Below are 16,975 nucleotides of genomic sequence, written 5' to 3' on the forward strand. Positions count from 1 at the left end.
CTGCGCATGCATGCGGTGCGTAGAGTGCTTCTGCGCATGCACGAGCGGTGAAACCCAGAAAAATACTTCTGGGTTTGCCGCGTACGTATCCCGAAGGATACATAACCAGAGGTGAGCGCAAGTAGAGGTACCACTGTATTTTAATGAGAAAGGGCTTAAGCACTTGGTGCATGCCTCAATTATTATTTTTTTCAATTCATATTCAGGGTCCACCTGGTACTCCTGGAATAAATGGTTCACCTGGTCCACCTGGCCAGCCAGGAATACCTGGCACTCCTGGCCAACCTGGAGTCTGCCCAAATTGCCCCGGTCTCGGTACAGGATCGGTAAGTCACTCTCTCCTTTCTGTTTATGTTTTGGCTCTGAATTTGTTTTAGGTGAAACAGTACTATGTGCACGCCATATAGTCATCGGAGGTATGTTGCTCTGTTCCTCCAGAGAACAGCATTTTGTCAAAGGTTCTGAATGAAGATGGGAAGTTTCTGGAAAGTCATAAAATGCTGTCAAAAAAAAGTTCTTTTAGCCAATGGGAAAATTGATCCCTAGGCTGCCACCACAGTTCCCTAGACCCCAGAACCCACTCTAGATATTTGTGCTTCTTTCATTTTTATATTCCAGGGTCCCTGCCACAATAACTCACTGAGCTCCTCCATTTGACTATTTTCTGCTGCTACCCTTTCCTTCAATATGCAGCTGGCCCATACGGGGATCGATCCTGGCATTATCGGCACCACACTCTAACCCAACTGAGCTATTCATTCCATTAAATGAGCCTATAGTGTTGTGTGATTATTATGAAGTGTTACGAAGTATTAAAACAGAATCCACAAATCCACAAGTGTATGCAAGTCCCCCTCTAGCAAGCCTTGCTGCACTGAACGCTCTCTGCTGAACTGTTCAGTAGACCTCCTTCCAGAAACTTGTATGATGCCTCCAGCCAGGAGTCAGAGCTCCGGAAAAGATCTCTCCATGCCTGCTGTTGTGTATTGGCCCTAGAAGGAACTGCATGAGTAAGCTGTCCGTCACTGTGATTTTATGTTTTTGGTTGTACGTTTGTTTGTTCATGCAAATTTGTATTTGTTTGTGCAGCCTTGGTGTGGCTTCTTGCTGTGGATACTTCTCCCTTTCTTGACCTTCTACAGCTGATCACAGTGGTGCTACCTTTTCCTGCCTGCCCCTTCTGTCAGTTCTCCTTGCTACAGCTCGCAATATCTCCCATTTGGGTTTGCATACATCTCCTTTCTCTCTGATAAAGGAACGTGCGTTCCATGGACTCATGGATCCATGTGAGGCCCTTACAATGTTCTTTCTTCACCCGTTCCTTCTCCCAAACTGCCTCTTTCCCAGCGTAAGGTGCAATACTGAGAATGATGATGAAGGCAACGCTGCTCGGAGAAAAGGGTTGTGAAAGTGGACGAGAGCTTTATCTTCAGCCTCCTGGAAGGCTGACCTTTAGCAGTTCAGGAGACAGATTCCATTTGCTCCCAAGCTACATTTTGGTCAACCCTGACAGTGTGATTGAGAGCAATAGCATTATCTACACTAAAGGAAATTATAACCCTATCTTGACTGACCAATCACCTCCGCATTTCAAACATAAAGTATTGCTAGTGGATCTGTGGACATCTGTCAGCTCCTCATTATGTGCTTACATGTGCTGGTTTTGTATGTCATTGCAATTGTGTATGCGTAATGGCTACATCTTTTTCGATTTATTGTTTTAATTACAGAGCTTACCTCAGTATGAAGGCGATTATACCAAGTCTGGTGGAGGAGGATACGGCCAACTTGTAAGACAATAACACTGTCTCTCATCTCTTTATTGAAATTATTGGTTCCCCCCCCCCTTGTACAGATTGTATTGAACATATACTATTACTGTTTAGGAATGTAAGAAGTTTTAAAGAAGGTCACATTACTCTGGATCTGGATTTGAGCAATTCTTTAAAATGTTTTGATCAACCTATTCAGACTTTTGCTTGACATTTCTACCTTACCATTATTTCTTTTTCATTCTCCTCCCATTTTCAGCTTCTTCCTTCTTTCCTTTTCTTTTACTCCTTTATTTCCCTACATTCATTTAAGTTTTTTCCCCACTGCCTGCTCCACAATTTTCTCCCTTTCATTCATTTTTGTCATTTCCCCCCATCAGTAACAACATTTCAGACCATTCATTGTGTATCATTCTCTATTTCCACAATGCAATTTTCAACTGATAATGGATCAAAGCAATGTTTATAGCTCTTTTCGCATTAGCAGGCATTTATTGCATTTTTTCCCCTTATCTATAGCTGCCCAGATCAGTCCATAAGGAATTTAAAATACTAATTCAGCATGCTTTATGTGTTTTCTTTTTTTTTGCGTGGGGTGTGTCCATGAATTATTTTGATGTAATCAAACCTACATGAAATTTCCTCAGTAAAACTTTGTCATGAAAGAGGCATTCCTGTAGCTTCCTCTTTCTATGTGAATTATGCAAGCAGTTCATTTCCCCTTGAATAGGCAATAGCCACCTACAATTGTCTGTCCTTACTTTCTTGAATGAAGCACATGTTTAGAAGAACAATGCAAATTTAGAAATGCAGAGCTAGCCCAAGATATTTTCCTGCAAGGATCCCAAATGATGCTCCCTGCAAAAATATCAGGTCCAACTTGCATCCTGCCTTCATCTACCACCAGCACCATTCATGATGCTGGTGGTCTCACAACACTACATGGCAGGACTAGCCCTGTTGCAATCAGGTTGGTATTCTGTATATTCTGTTACAAGGGCTGTATTCCATGCACTGGATTATTGAGAAAGCTGTCTGCACAAGTGGTCTATAAAGGATATAATAATCCTGGTTATTTCCTACATCTTTCCTACTTTGTCCATTTATTAATATGCTCATTAATCACTATATTCATTCACCTTCTGTTCCTCACAGGTTTTTTCTTCCTTTCAGTTTGTTTGTTCATCCATCCATCCATTCATTCATCCATCCATCCTCTAACCCATTCATCCATTTCCAGTTGTTTACCATATTTCTCTCACAGTTTGTGTCATTTCCATTCTGCTGCTTGGCTTCCACATCTGAGATGCGCTGAACCAGAGAGGGAAAAGAAATACCTTACCATTTAATGTCCTTGGTTGCTACATTGCTTGTGAGCTTTCTGTTTGACTTTTGTCATGTGGATATGGCTAGAGCTTCATTAGACACAGATCACTAGACGGTGCCAAATTTGAAATCTTCGTTTTGTGTGCAGCAGTAATTTGTTCTTTTTTTTATTTGCAACTCTTGGAACGTTGATGCACAGCCAGTCCTTTGCCCTTTAACTAAAGAGAGCTTGTTTCTCCATTGAATCACCTACATGTAGAAAAACTCGGTATGGCTGTGTCTGGCACAGCAATCACAAGATAATCTTACATGCCAGCTATAATGGAGCCTTTTCATCATAGGCAAACAGTGCCAGCCAATAAGAAAGGAAGCACACAGGTGATTGGCCGTATGATGATCAAGTGTCATGAGGCTCTATGCAAAGAGATATCCAAACTGAAATCATCAACAATGGGGGAATTCCCTGTTATTTTAGTAGACACAAAGCAAGCACATCTACATAAATCTGTATCTGTGCCAGCTTGAGAATACTTTCAGATTTAGCTTGTAACTTTATTGGCATAAGTTAAAACAGTAACACAGGTGGCGCTGTGGGTTAAACCACAGAGCCTAGGGCTTGCTGATCAGAAGGTCGGCGGTTCGAATCCCCGCGACGGGGTGAGCTCCCATTGCTCGGTCCAAGCTCCCAGCTCCTGCCAACCTAGCAGTTCGGAAGCATTCCAGTGCAAGTAGATAAATAGGTACCGCTACAGCGGGAAGGTAAACGGCATTTCCATGCGCTGGTCTGGTTCGCCAGAAGCAGCTTTGTCATGCTGGCCACATGACCCGGAAGCTGTATGCCGGCTCCCTCGGCCAATAATGCGAGATGAACGCCGTAACCCCAGAGTCGGTCACGACTGGACCTAATGGTCAGGGGTCCCTTTACCTTTACCTAAAACAGTAAAATCATACAAAGTCATCCAAATACATTGATAATCCAAACACATATAATATATAAAAGACTAGATAACCACCATTGAATAAATCAGGCAATTTTAGATTTAGCTTTAAAGATCTCGGCTAAGTACCCCGAAACAATCTTGGTACAGATTCAGCTCTTGATTTGCGATGATTGCAATGGGACAATTGACTTGTGCATCAGACTGCACTTTCCTTCACAACTTTGTTTACTTACACTGTCCCTATTTGTAAATTAATATTTACTGCATACGAATCAGCAATATCGAGTAAGAATGCCTTACAAGTGAAGCATTACGGCTGCCAAATATATTAACTGGTGCAAATCCTTGGCTACATTAGCTGCATTATGGAATATATTACTTTGCCATTCGCATCGTTCACTTCTTGTTGTATGGAGCATGTCATCTAAGTTGCAGTTCTTGCAATACGATTCCTGTGCTGCTATCAGAGCGGGCTATAATTAAGTGGTGAAAAAATAAATATTCCCATGCTTTGTGAAATATATTTTATCTGTGCTGTAAGTCATGGGATATATTTCCACTGCTCGGGAATATATTATTTGTGCTTTGACTTATGGACCTATGTGTGGGGAGAGTGTTGTCCTGTCCCACAAAAATTACAAATGCTTAGAACACCTTTTAAGCAGACAAATAAAAGCATAACTGGATATGATATTGATGACAGAATGTGGCTTTTTGTCTAAATATCAAGCATCCACTATACAAATTGTGTGACTCCATATCAGCTAACTTAACTTTTTATGTTTAGCGTGTGGAGATGGATAGGTAGAGAACATGCAGAATAAACAAACAAGAAAGTCATCAAATACTATATAAAAATCTGACACAAGTATACACTACTATAATTTTAGTACTAGCACTTGCAATACAAAATCACTAGCAATGAGATTGTTTTTCATCATAGGCAAAGGGCTCACTGTATGATTATGCTACATTTTCCCTTGCTCTCAATGGAGCTGTTTCTCACCAAAGCTCCAGTTCTGTTGCCAATGGAATAGGTGTTAATTGAGATGGGTTCAAAATTGCCTAGTTAAAGCACATGCTGCCTTTCGCTTCATCTTTTCCAATAATACTGACGAGCCCTTTTTTTCAGCTTGCATTTGGCCTCTACACTCTAGTCTCACGGGTATATTCTAAATTCACTGTGCCTGATGGTATTGTTTTTACAATGTTGTTTGCAGGGTGCACCTGGAGTTCCTGGCTCACCTGGCCTCCCTGGTCCTGTTGGTCAGCCCGGTCCACCTGTAAGTACAAGTAATGCTTCTCTAATCTAATACCTTTTCTCACTGATAAATAGGATCATGTTTCATGAATAAGGGCCAAACTAACCATTACCTAGAAGATGCACCATTTCAAATTAGCATGCTTCCGGACTGTCACTGTTTTGGGGTGAAGTCAATTATGACATTTCAACCCCTGAAAATTTCTGAGGAAAGTGCCAAAGGAAAAATCCAGCTAGTTGTACCGCCATCTTTCACACTGAGCCCTTTCAGACATGAAGCTAAGCCAGGGGGGCCAACTTGGCCTCAGGTTATGGGTGCCCAGTATGCATAATGTCACAACATTACATTACGACTTCGTAACCTTCGGAACCTGACTTCTGGTGGTACCAGAAGCTGGGTTTGGAGGTCTCAGAAAGCATCTCTAAGGCCTCGGAGGTGCTGTCCGAGGCCTTGTAAGACCTCAGAAATTGTATGGGGCCCCTGCAGTGTGGGTGCTGAGCTAAACCATGCTTTAGTGCTATGTAAAGGAGACTCAGGTTGGCCTGCTCTCCTCTCCCTTATCCATCCCCAGCTCCAGAGAGGAAGATTGGAAGCACCCAGTTCCACAAATGAGTTCTCTATTTCATGCAATCTCCAAGGACTCTGGTTTGTTTAAACAAGCTAGGATCAACCCATCATTTTTTTTAATTAACCAGAATTCTCCAAGTTTGAGCATGACAGGGAACTCTGGTTAGTCTATAACAGGGGTCAGCAAATATTTTCAGCAGGTGGCCGGTCCACTGTCCCTCAGACCTTGTGGGGGACAGGACTATATTTCTTTTGGGGGGGGTGAACAAATTCCTATGCCCCACAGATGCATTTTAAATAAAAGGACACATTCTACTCATGTAAAAACACGCTGATTCCCGGACCATCTGCGGGTCGGATTGAGAAGGCGATTGGGCCGCATCCGGCCCACGGGCCTTAGGTTGCCTACCCATGGTCTATAAGCAAAAGTGTATTGCTATTATCTCTCCTGTTGCATACCAAAGGGGGAGAGTGGAGGGAGAACTGAGGCTCACTCTCACAGAATTAAACTATGGTTTTAGCGTTGTGCCAAACTGAGCCATTTTTTTTAAAAAAATAAATAAAATATGCAGATAGCACAAATTATTGCATGCTCCGCAATGGAATCTGTTTGATGGTGTCGAAGGAATTCATTCTCCTCGACTCCCTCTTAATGTCTCAGGAATTTGGAATTTGTGATTGCAACATTTAATGAGCCGACTAAAAAGAAAAAAAAGCAACCCATGATTCCTAAGGTGTGCGATTTGTCTTGCCTAATAGGGACCCCATGGATACCAAGGCCCCCCTGGTGAACCTGGGCAAGCTGGTGCTCCGGTAAGTATCAGTGTACATTGGCCTCAAAACTTAATTTTGGTAAGTGATCATGCTGTGTGGAATTGTAGATTAAATCCTTCCAGCATTCATTAGCAGGAGTCATTATTACTGGACAGTTTTCTACGATATCTGGAAGAACACAAGTAATGCAAATTTTGTGGAAATGTGGAAGCGCTTACCTGAGGCTCGCAGGCACATTTGAAAAGAACCTTGTCTTTTGGACTGTTTAGGGTGCAACCGTAAAGCATTGGGGAGAATACCGCCTTATCCTACACTCTGATCGGAAGGTGAAAGTGAGGGCAGATGAGCATCCGGAATTCTTCTATCCATTTTCGGAGGCTTTGAGCATTTTTACTTCTCAAAGATGCTTCCCTACCCATTGGAGAACACTGGAGAAAATGGAGGAAGAGATTTAGTCAACCGTGTGACTAAATTTGTCCCTGGTTTCTGGATTTGTCAGGGGAGCATGACAGCTTCGATCCTTCAGATCCAAGCCTCTCGCAGGCACATGCCTAGAATGCCTCTGACATTACCCCTTTTTTAAAATATATATATATATATATATATTATATGCCATATATGGACATCAGAGCTCTGCCAGAGCAGCAGAAAAGGAGGCTCTGATGTCACTCTCCAATGCTAAGAATTTTGTCTCAGATGTTGGAAAGATGCATTCAGTATTCTTATGGTCCCTAGGATGCCCTTGCAGAGGTAATAGGATTGCACCTTTAATCCGCTGAGGCAAAAGTGCCAAATAAATGTTTTGATAAGAACTTATTTTGAAAATTCCAGCTGTGCTCATGGACATATAGCTTTTCTGGGACCATAATTTTAAAGATAGTATCAAGTTGATTTTTTTTTAAAAAAAAAAAACCAAACAATATTTATTTGTTTTTACTTTTTAAACTTTAAAAAGCATTAAAGGGACAAATTGTCACCTGAGTTAATATTTTTTAGATAAACTGAACTACAAAACCATGACCAGGTCTGAGAATCATGTTCATGCTAATTGGACTCACAAAAGTGAATTTGTCTCCAGCCAAAGCCTGAGAATATAGATTAATAAAACAATGTCCTGCATAATGTTTTGCAAGACTTCTGAAATCCTAGATTTCACCACGTGGTGGAAGGGACAATAACAAGAAACATTCAGCCATGAAATTAACAAGCAACAGCTGCCATATAATTGACATCACCGCACAAATTCATTGTGGATAGATTCACAGCCGCCATATTTTGGGCACCAGTTTCTCAATAGCCATAATGACTACAGACTCCATCATACTGTTCCACAGAGATGCCATCATGGAAGGTTGTAAACAGTTGCAGCAAAGTAGGGAAAATCAGTTTGGATTCCAACATCACGTGCTTGAACTAAATAGGGACTAGATATTCTCTGTTGATTGCAGAGTTCTCTTTCCCTCAGAACCCACATAATCTGATTTCCACTGGATATCATTTCTGTAGACCACCATATATTGCTTCTGTTTTTCAGGGCCCTGCTGGTCCACCTGGAAATATTGGTCCACCTGGCCCTGCCGGAAAAGATGTAAGTTAAGTTCATAGTTAACATTAAGCATGTAATATTACATAAGGCTATCTAAGGAGAGTCCTTTTCTTCTAGGCAATTCCACCATGTTGGTTTGAATCCAAAGTGGATTGTACAGGGACAAAAGCACTTCTCTTGATACAAGGTGTCCCCCCATTTCCTGTTTTGCTCAAAGATCGATGAAAGAGACTTCAAATACTATGAATGCTGATTTGCCATCCACTAGCCTAAGTCCCTGGTTCCTCTTGTCCAACCATGCTTGTTGACCGGGAAAGTTGAGCACTTTATGCCGTGTGGGTTGTGAGGGTGGGGGGCACACAGGGGTGGGTGGGCATGCAGCCTAGGAGGTGGCAGTGGCAGCTGACAATAGCAGCAGATGGCAAACAGAGGCCAAAATGGCCACCCCTCCCAGCTGTCCAGAGCTGGCCACCCTGAGGCGATTGCCTCACCATGCCTCATAGGTGGGCCAGCCCTTCTTGTTGAGGTCAAAGCCAGAGGGTTGTGCCAGGTAGCCCTTCCATCGTTTACACACCTAGTAAGTACACATTCGAAGACCTGCGGCAGGCTGTTCATTATCTTGCACAGCAAATCGAGAATAGGTCAATTAAAGTCAACAAGGCATTATTGTTCTTCTCATAAAGGAATGCAGTTCACAGCAGTGGTTTTCCTGTTGTAGGTCTGGTCCTTCTTTTGAACTCTTATTAAGAATTTACTGAGACAATATAGCAAGAGAAATGCATTATTATTATTATTATTATTATTATTATTATTATTATTATTTCTCTTTAGGGAGAATCTGGAAGGCCTGGCAGAACCGGTGAACGTGGATTACCTGGTACTCCTGTAAGGAAGGGGGGGAAATATTTTCTTGGTTTTGAGTATAAATATGGGTGGTTCTGGAAATGTGGTCCAAACAGAACGTGGCTGAGGACAGTGTTGAAGTGGTGGGCAGTTCCGTTATGTGCCGTCATGCTTTGAAAGTAGTCATGTTCTGGCCACTGACATATGCAACATCCATGTTAGGTGCCTGTTAAGTGAGGGTGTGAAGGGGCTCTTCTCTTGAAATTATCCAATATCAGGGACTGGGAAGAGGAGGAATGGTGGAGACCACCTCCCCAGCATGACCCTTCCAGGGAGGAAGAAGAGTAAGACAGTTTAGATTTATAACAGGGGGTTGTGGGAGGTCACAGCTCAGAGGCAGATGAGGGGGAAAGTTGGGAAATCATGGGAGAGGAGGAGGCAGGACTGGAACGGCAGCTGGATGACACGGTGAATTTAGAAAGCCTTCCAGACCCCTCATCTCCCAGAACCTGGTGAGCCTTAAAAGTAGGAGAGCAAAGAGCTCAAAGAGAGAGGGCACTCATAGAGAGGTGGTGATGATGACGTATGAAGAAGTAGGAGAGATGGGGTGTTTGGAGATTCACTTGGGACAGCACCATTTTCTAAGAGACTGGGCTCTATAGCCTCTCTCTGTAAATATTGACTAAAAAAAGACGGTAAGAAACCTTCCCTTGTCTTTATACTTTCCTGGGAAACCAGCCGGAAGCTGCTGACAGCATCCTGATACCCAAACATATAGAGTTGCTCAGGATCTCCCTTGCATGGAGGAGCTATTTACCTGTACATAAAACTGGGCACATCAGGCACATCCAAACACTGGCCAGATATGCAGGTAGCAGGGCACATAACCACACTGCCTGCCAGTAGTGACAAGACTAAGCCCATACACCCCTGAAACTACCCCACACATTAGTTCAGTGCTTTGTGGGGTTGTTTGAACTCCCTGCTGGAAGCCATGCCTTTCAGGTTTGTCCTGATGGGGAGGGGAATCCCACTTCCCAATTTGGATAGTATTTCCACAGTGTCATGTTGTGCAGCAGTTGTAGAAACGTGGCTCTCGGATGCCATGGGAACGAGGCACACGAGACCACAGGTGTTGGGTGAAATCAGGCCATTACTTTATGGTTATACAGCAAGTAAGTAGGGGTGGCATGGCAGTAGGGCGAGGATCAGATCCCTTACTTTAGGAATAGTACTCTCCACTCGGTGGTTGGGAAACGCTCATTGGAGTCTTGGGAGTTGACCAGTGCTGACCACTAAATATGTGGTATGCATTGAAACTATTGGTTCCAAGCCTTATTGACAAATTCAGGCCTTCACTTCTACAGAATATGGGGACTTCAAATAACAATGTGATTGGAGATTTGTTTGTTTGTTTGTCTGTTTGTTTTGAAGTGAGTGATACCCAGAATTAGCCATGCTTAGAACAAACCCAGTGAAATCAGTGGATTTACTCTGAGTATGACTTATGTGGGTATCGCCCTAGGTCACATTTGGGAAACCTTTGGCCCTCGAGATGTTGCTAAATGACAACTCCCATCATCATTTGCTTGCCGGGGCTGTTGGGAATTGTAGCTCAGAAACAACCGGGGAGCCACTGAACTGAGAATGCAATAAAAACTCTTTTATATAAAATGATCTCCATTTAACATGCACCTTCATGGATTCTTTTTCTACTACCTCTCATTTATATTTAGGGTCACAAAGGTCCCCCTGGCATGCCTGGCATGCCTGGAATGAAAGGTCACCGAGTAAGTATTTTAACCTCAGCCAATGCATAGTAGAAGGCATATCAACAAGCGGTAATTCTCCCTGTTCTTGTATATAGCAGAATCTTACTCAAGCCAATGGGATGTTTGTTCACTCAAACACTTTTCTAAGCTAAACTCGCTGAAACCCAAAAGATCAGGGCCCCAATTCAACCAGTTACCTTAGGCAGGACAAGGTAACTGCAATTAGCTGTTGTTGGCTTGGGGTCCGGTTGTGTTAGCAAGTATTCACTGGCAGAGTCAGTGAAAAGTAGAAATATTCTGAGATGAGTACAATTTTTCATTGGCACTGCTGTGTCTAGGCAATTTGTATGGAGAATTCTTTTTTTCTATATAGATTGGCTTTTGAGATATGCAGGCCCATTTCCTTGGATTTTGCATTCCTGGGGTTACCTTTTCTCTGGCATTAAGAACAGATTTTCAGAATTTCCCCTGAAGATTCTCCTTTATTTTTGTTTTCTATTATTTTAATCTGGTGGCTGCTATTTCCCTCCCATAGGAACGCGGGTGGTGCTGTGGTCTAAACCACTGAGCCTAGGGCTTGCCGATCAGAAGGTCAGCGGTTCAAATCCCCGTGACGGGGTGAGCTCCCACTGTTCGGTCCCAGCTCCTGCCCACCTAGCAGTCCGAAAGCACGTCAAAGTGCAAGTAGATAAATAGGTACCGCTCTGACGGAAAGGTAAACGGTGTTTCTGTGCGCTGCTCTGGTTCTCCAGAAGCGGCTTAGTCATGCTGGCCACATGACCTGGAAGCTGTACGCCAGCTCCCTCGGCCAATAATGCGAGATGAGCGCCGCAACCCCAGAATCGTCCGCGACTGGACCTAATGGTCCGTGGTACCTTTACCTTTTTTATTTCCCTCCCACAATGCTGTTTCCCTCTCCTGGTTGGAGAATCCAAAATGGTGTTCAGACTGGCAACACAATTGTTGTTGCTTCTACTTGAGAAACTGTTGAATAATGTTTCCTCCCCCTGTAGGATAAATAATAAATAGAAATTCTGTGAATTTTTTTTTTAAAAAAAACACCTCCCTGAAGTTTCTTTGACCATAGTTTAGGTAAATAATTTCTATTCATGCATCTCTACTCAGATGCAGGCAGAGCTTTTTTAAATAAAAAAAAAGTTTAGGGGTTACTCTCATTTTGACTCAAGAATATAACCATTTTATAGCTCAAATTGGGAAAATAAATACAGTAAATGGACAAAAGTACAAAGATTCACAAAATGTTTAGGGGTATGCGTACCCCCACGTCCCCCCAGAGGGGGGAAAAAGCACTGGATGTAGGGGAAAATGAACAGAGCAAACTCTTTTGTTTATCAAAATGGGGGGGGGGAGAATGGCATTTTCCAAAGAGATGTGCTAATATATTTATTTCCTTTCACAAAGGGATTTGATGGAAGAGATGGTGCCAAAGGTGATTCAGGTGCTCCTGGTCTGAAGGTAAAATATGTTTATTCTACATACTGTACAGAACAGCTTCTACCAAATTAGGGATTGTTTAAAATGTATGTCTGAAGGGGCCATTAAGCTGTATTATGAGGCTGCATGCTTGGTTTGGTTGAAAGAGTGGATTACCCTGAATAAGGGATTTTAAAGTGCATTTAGCTAAACAATCGTCCAGCCTTCTCTACTTGTACAATAAGGTTTCCCAAACACAGGGGGGACTGTAAGTGGGTTCTGCCAAATGCAAAGTTGGAGTGAGAGTAGCATGCCACAGCCCCACACCAGTTCCATGAATAGAATTAGCAATGCCTGAATAGAGTTTAGGGCGGCAATCTTATATACCCTTACCTGGGAGTAGGGATGGATGACAAATTCAGTTTGGTTCACAAGATACAATATATACGGCTGTCCTGTGGAGCTTTCTGAATTTTGCACTTCTCTGGCATAAAAGGTATACAAAATGTCTAATGTTGCAGGAAAGTGCACATTCTATTAATTAATGCGTTCTATTAATAAAAACCACATACAAAAATGCCTCGTATGAGGGAAAAATTGCTTGCCAAAAATGTGTACATTAGGCAAAACTACAGTTGAAATGATGTACATTGTGAGAAATGTGCCTACAAATTTTCACAAGGACTACATATATATTTCTCAAACCAATGTCAAAATGTGTGAACTTGAACTTAAGAATGGAAAAATGAGAAACTGAGAGAAAACTTGAGACTGACAGGTTCTACCGTCCCTATCTAAAAGCAAGCCATGCCGAAATCAGTGGCGCTTACTTCATTCTGAGGCCGAGTAAACCTGTATAGGATCGCACCATAATATTTGTCTAATTATATTATTTTTGCAACCCCCTTCACACAATTAATTTAAGAAGAATAGGGAAATATTTACCATTTCACACGAGGTTCTAATTCCAGAGATCCCTGTGTTCAGCAAAGGCCTGCCGAAACTCTACAACACACAAAGACCTCTTTACATGCTCACCCAGTCATCTTTGGCGATGTTGATCAATTGTTGTGGGGGTGAAGAAAGGAAATAAGACGTCAATACTTACTTCCCAAGCAAATGATCAATCTCTCCTATGGCCCAATCCAGCCAGGATAGTGTAGACCAGTGATGGCCAAACTTGGGCCTCCAGTTGTTTTGGGACTACAACTCCCATCATTCCTAGCTAACAGGACCAGTGGCCAGGGATTACGGGAATTGAAGTCCCAAAACAGCTGGAGGCCTAAGTTTGGCTATCACGGTGTAGGCAGATTTGACCTATGTATTGCATTTTTATTTTTATTTTACATATGAGGGTCTGATCCTGATATAATAGCCTGCTTCCATGAACTTATTGTCCTTGCTGGATCAGGGTAAAACATTTAATGATTCACAAAAAAGGAGGGGGGGAAACAGTTTTCAAGACATACCAGCTAAAATATGAAACAATATATGCTGTATATTTATCCGGTGTTTTCTTTATTAAATAGGGTGAGAATGGTCTTCCTGGAGAAAATGGATCCCCCGGACCAATGGTAATTTGTTTATTTCCAAACAATTGAGTAGGAAGTCTCAAAATAAATACTTGACAGAACATTCAGCTATTGGATTAAATGTATGTGCATTGTGCCCTTTGATATAAACATTAAAACATTTAAATGACCATTATTATTATTATTATTATTATTATTATTTAAAAATGTAAATAAAACAAGTATAATAGATATAGAAGAATCACATAGGAGCAGTTAAAAACCTGGAAAATTGAAACAGTTTTGTTTTCCTCTGGCTCAAAAAGATAGCAAAGTAGAAGCCGTAAATGGGGGAAGATTCCGTAAATGGAATTCCACAGCTGAGAAAGTCACCTGCCTCACTTCAAAAGATGGGGGTATCAAATAGAGCACCTCTGATGATTGCGATATCAGTTTATGACAGGCTATTATGGAGGCAGGGTGTTCTTTCAAGGATCACTCTCCAATTCAAGCTGTATAGGGTTTCAAAGATAAGCACTTCCCTTTTGAATAGCCTGCAGAATTGAGCTTGTAGCCTGTGGAGTTGTTTAACAACCAGTAATTTATACTACCACCTGCTAGTCGATTTTTCATTTGTTCCCTTTTGAGAAGATTCCATGCTGTTATCCATTTCTGTTGTCCAAAAAAGGGCTTCCTACTACACAAACTCAATTATCCCTTAACAGCTAAGTATATAGAGAGCTGGTAGGTATATAAAATGATGCGGGTCGCACTGTGGTCTAAACCCCTAGGCCTTTGGGGCATGCCAATCAGAAGGTCGGTGGTTTGAATCCGCACGATGGAGTGAGCTCCCGTTGCTCTGTCCCAGCTCCTGCCAACCTAGCAGTTTGAAAGCCTACCAGTGCAAGTAGATAAATAGGTACCACTGTGGTGGGAAGCTAAACGATGTTTCCATGCACTCTGTCGTAGTGTCCCATTGTGCCAGAAGCAGTTTAGTCCTGTTGGCCACATGACCTGTAAAAGCTGTCTGTGGACAAACACTGAAAGCGAGATGAGTGCCGCAACCCCATAGTTGCCTTTGACTAGACTTAACCGTCCAGGGGTCCTTTATCTTTTATTTTATTTCATAAAATGATGGAAGGATTGAACTGTGGAGATGGTGTCCTCCTAAATAGACACTGCCTCCTCCAAGCCACACCAGCTTCTATGGGCAGTGAATCCCAAGACACATGATCAAAATAGTCTGGCTATGGGTCCAAAATCTTAAAGAGTCATTGATGGTGTTTCTTTGATATACCGTAGGTTTCCCAGCTATCCAGTCAGTGACGAATACTTTTAAACAAAATGTGTTTGATTGCCATTCCTTAACAGAATGTCATATATGTTCATTAGGGTCCAAGAGGTCAGCCTGGCGAAAGAGGAAGACCGGGAGCTCCAGGAAGTGCTGTAAGTTACTGAACCAAAACTTCACATTGATATCTGTTTTTTTCAGTCCTTCCGGCAAGGCATCTTCAGTAGGTCTCAAGAATCCTGGAAGGTAACATGCAGAGCCAGAATTTTCTCATGGTTACCTCTGGTTTTCTTGTGTGCTCTGTACAAAAGGAGAGGACAATGAGTGTGTTTGGAGAAAGGGTCTGTATGTTACAAAACTACCATCCATGCAGAAGAGGGAGGTTTCGGCAGGCTGAGAAGAAACCCCAAGGATTGCAGAAGCTCAAGAAAAATATTGGGATTGGGGGCTAAACTGGGGAGGGTGTGCAGACAAGCCCAGTGAATATACAGTGAATCTCTACATGTTCTGTGCAGAGATTTGTCTGTGATTGTTGTTGCTGTTGTTGTTGTTAATATGCTTATTGATGACATTTTAAAATCAATAAGTATATTAAAAACAACATTGATTATTATTATTATTATTATTATTATTATTATTATTATTATTATTATTATTATTGCAATCCTAGATAGGATTGCACCCTCCATGCCTTATTGGAGGCCTGGTGACTGACTGTCAGGAGTGGTGAACTATTTATACTGTATATCCTCCACTCCTTTGGCACTGATGCCCCCAAATTCTGTGTTTTTTATTTTCCAAGTATATCCCCAGTGCTTGTAGTAAGAATCAATTAATTCCCCCCCCCCATGCCAGGATTCTGGGACGCAGGTGGCACTGTGGGTTAAACCACAGAGCCTAGGGCTTGCTGATCAGAAGGTCGGCGGTTCGAATCCCTGCGACGGGGTGAGCTCCCGTTGCTCAGTCCCTGCTCCTGCCAACCTAGCAGTTCGAAAGCATGTCAAAGTGCAAATAGATAAATAGGTGGGATAATAGATGTGCAAATAGATAAATACCTCCAGTGGGAAGGTAAATGGCATTTCTGTGTGCTGCTCTGGTTCACCATACTATACATACTATAGTTTGTTTACTTTGTTGTGCTTGGCAGCCATTATTCAAAAGGCATTTTTAAAACTGCCTTTCTTGAAGATTTTGTCCCCTCGTTTCTCCCCTCCCAAACCCATCGGTTCCAGATTCATCACCCAGAGCTCCAATGTGCATATAAAATTCCTGAAACTCCAAAGTTTCTGATGAGGAGCAAGTTCAGTGTTTGCGATGAGCGGAATTCACACATGGAGTTTTCTTCCTTTCCTTACAAACCAATGTTTGTTTGTTTAAAAGAGGGAAACGTATTAATATTGTTCCGTGTCAGATTTTGTTTGTTCCTAATGTATTTAATTCCATTTGCAGGGCGGTCGTGGTAATGACGGGTCTCCTGGAGCAGCTGGCCAACCCGTAAGTAACTGTGCATTGTGTAGCTATCAGCCACTCTGCATGTATTCAGATGCTGGCCTGTTTATAACTCGGAGTACATCTAGCCCATATATTATATTAAGTGCTGCTGAATTGCAAGCAAGACATAAAGCACTTCTGGCTTCCCGCAATGAAGGCAATGACCAAAGTAAATCTTCAGATGAATTGTGTTTCAGGTATTACATTTGTTGCAGAGAATCAGTAGTGCCAGACAATCTGTATCACTAAAACAATGCCTGGCCCTTTTGTTATTTGCACTGGTATCTTCTGCTTCCGAATGTTCATCCCGCACCCTAGTAGTCTCTGGTTTTATTCAAAAACTTGCTAAGTTCCATCTCAAAATCCAAAAAGAAAAGAAAAGTTGAGGGCTCACCCCCTATGCACTCTCGAGAAGTAGTGACAGAAGGGACGGGTAGAGATCCAA

General features: G+C 42.2%; 1 protein-coding gene across 1 annotated transcript in view; it reads left to right on the forward strand.

Moving 5' to 3' along the window:
* COL3A1 (collagen type III alpha 1 chain) overlaps positions 1-16,975 on the forward strand; it is a 93,401-nt gene that overhangs the window by 38,702 nt on the left and 37,724 nt on the right. The window contains exons 4-14 of the mRNA XM_035135841.2: positions 207-326; positions 1,731-1,790; positions 5,260-5,322; positions 6,628-6,681; positions 8,177-8,230; positions 9,020-9,073; positions 10,768-10,821; positions 12,226-12,279; positions 13,767-13,811; positions 15,141-15,194; positions 16,489-16,533. Coding sequence (XP_034991732.2) covers positions 207-326; positions 1,731-1,790; positions 5,260-5,322; positions 6,628-6,681; positions 8,177-8,230; positions 9,020-9,073; positions 10,768-10,821; positions 12,226-12,279; positions 13,767-13,811; positions 15,141-15,194; positions 16,489-16,533 — 657 coding nt within the window. The remainder of the gene's footprint in view (positions 1-206; positions 327-1,730; positions 1,791-5,259; positions 5,323-6,627; positions 6,682-8,176; positions 8,231-9,019; positions 9,074-10,767; positions 10,822-12,225; positions 12,280-13,766; positions 13,812-15,140; positions 15,195-16,488; positions 16,534-16,975) is intronic.

The sequence above is a fragment of the Zootoca vivipara genome, chromosome 1 (genome assembly GCF_963506605.1).
Source record: "Zootoca vivipara chromosome 1, rZooViv1.1, whole genome shotgun sequence".
NCBI classification, from domain to species: domain Eukaryota; kingdom Metazoa; phylum Chordata; class Lepidosauria; order Squamata; family Lacertidae; genus Zootoca; species Zootoca vivipara.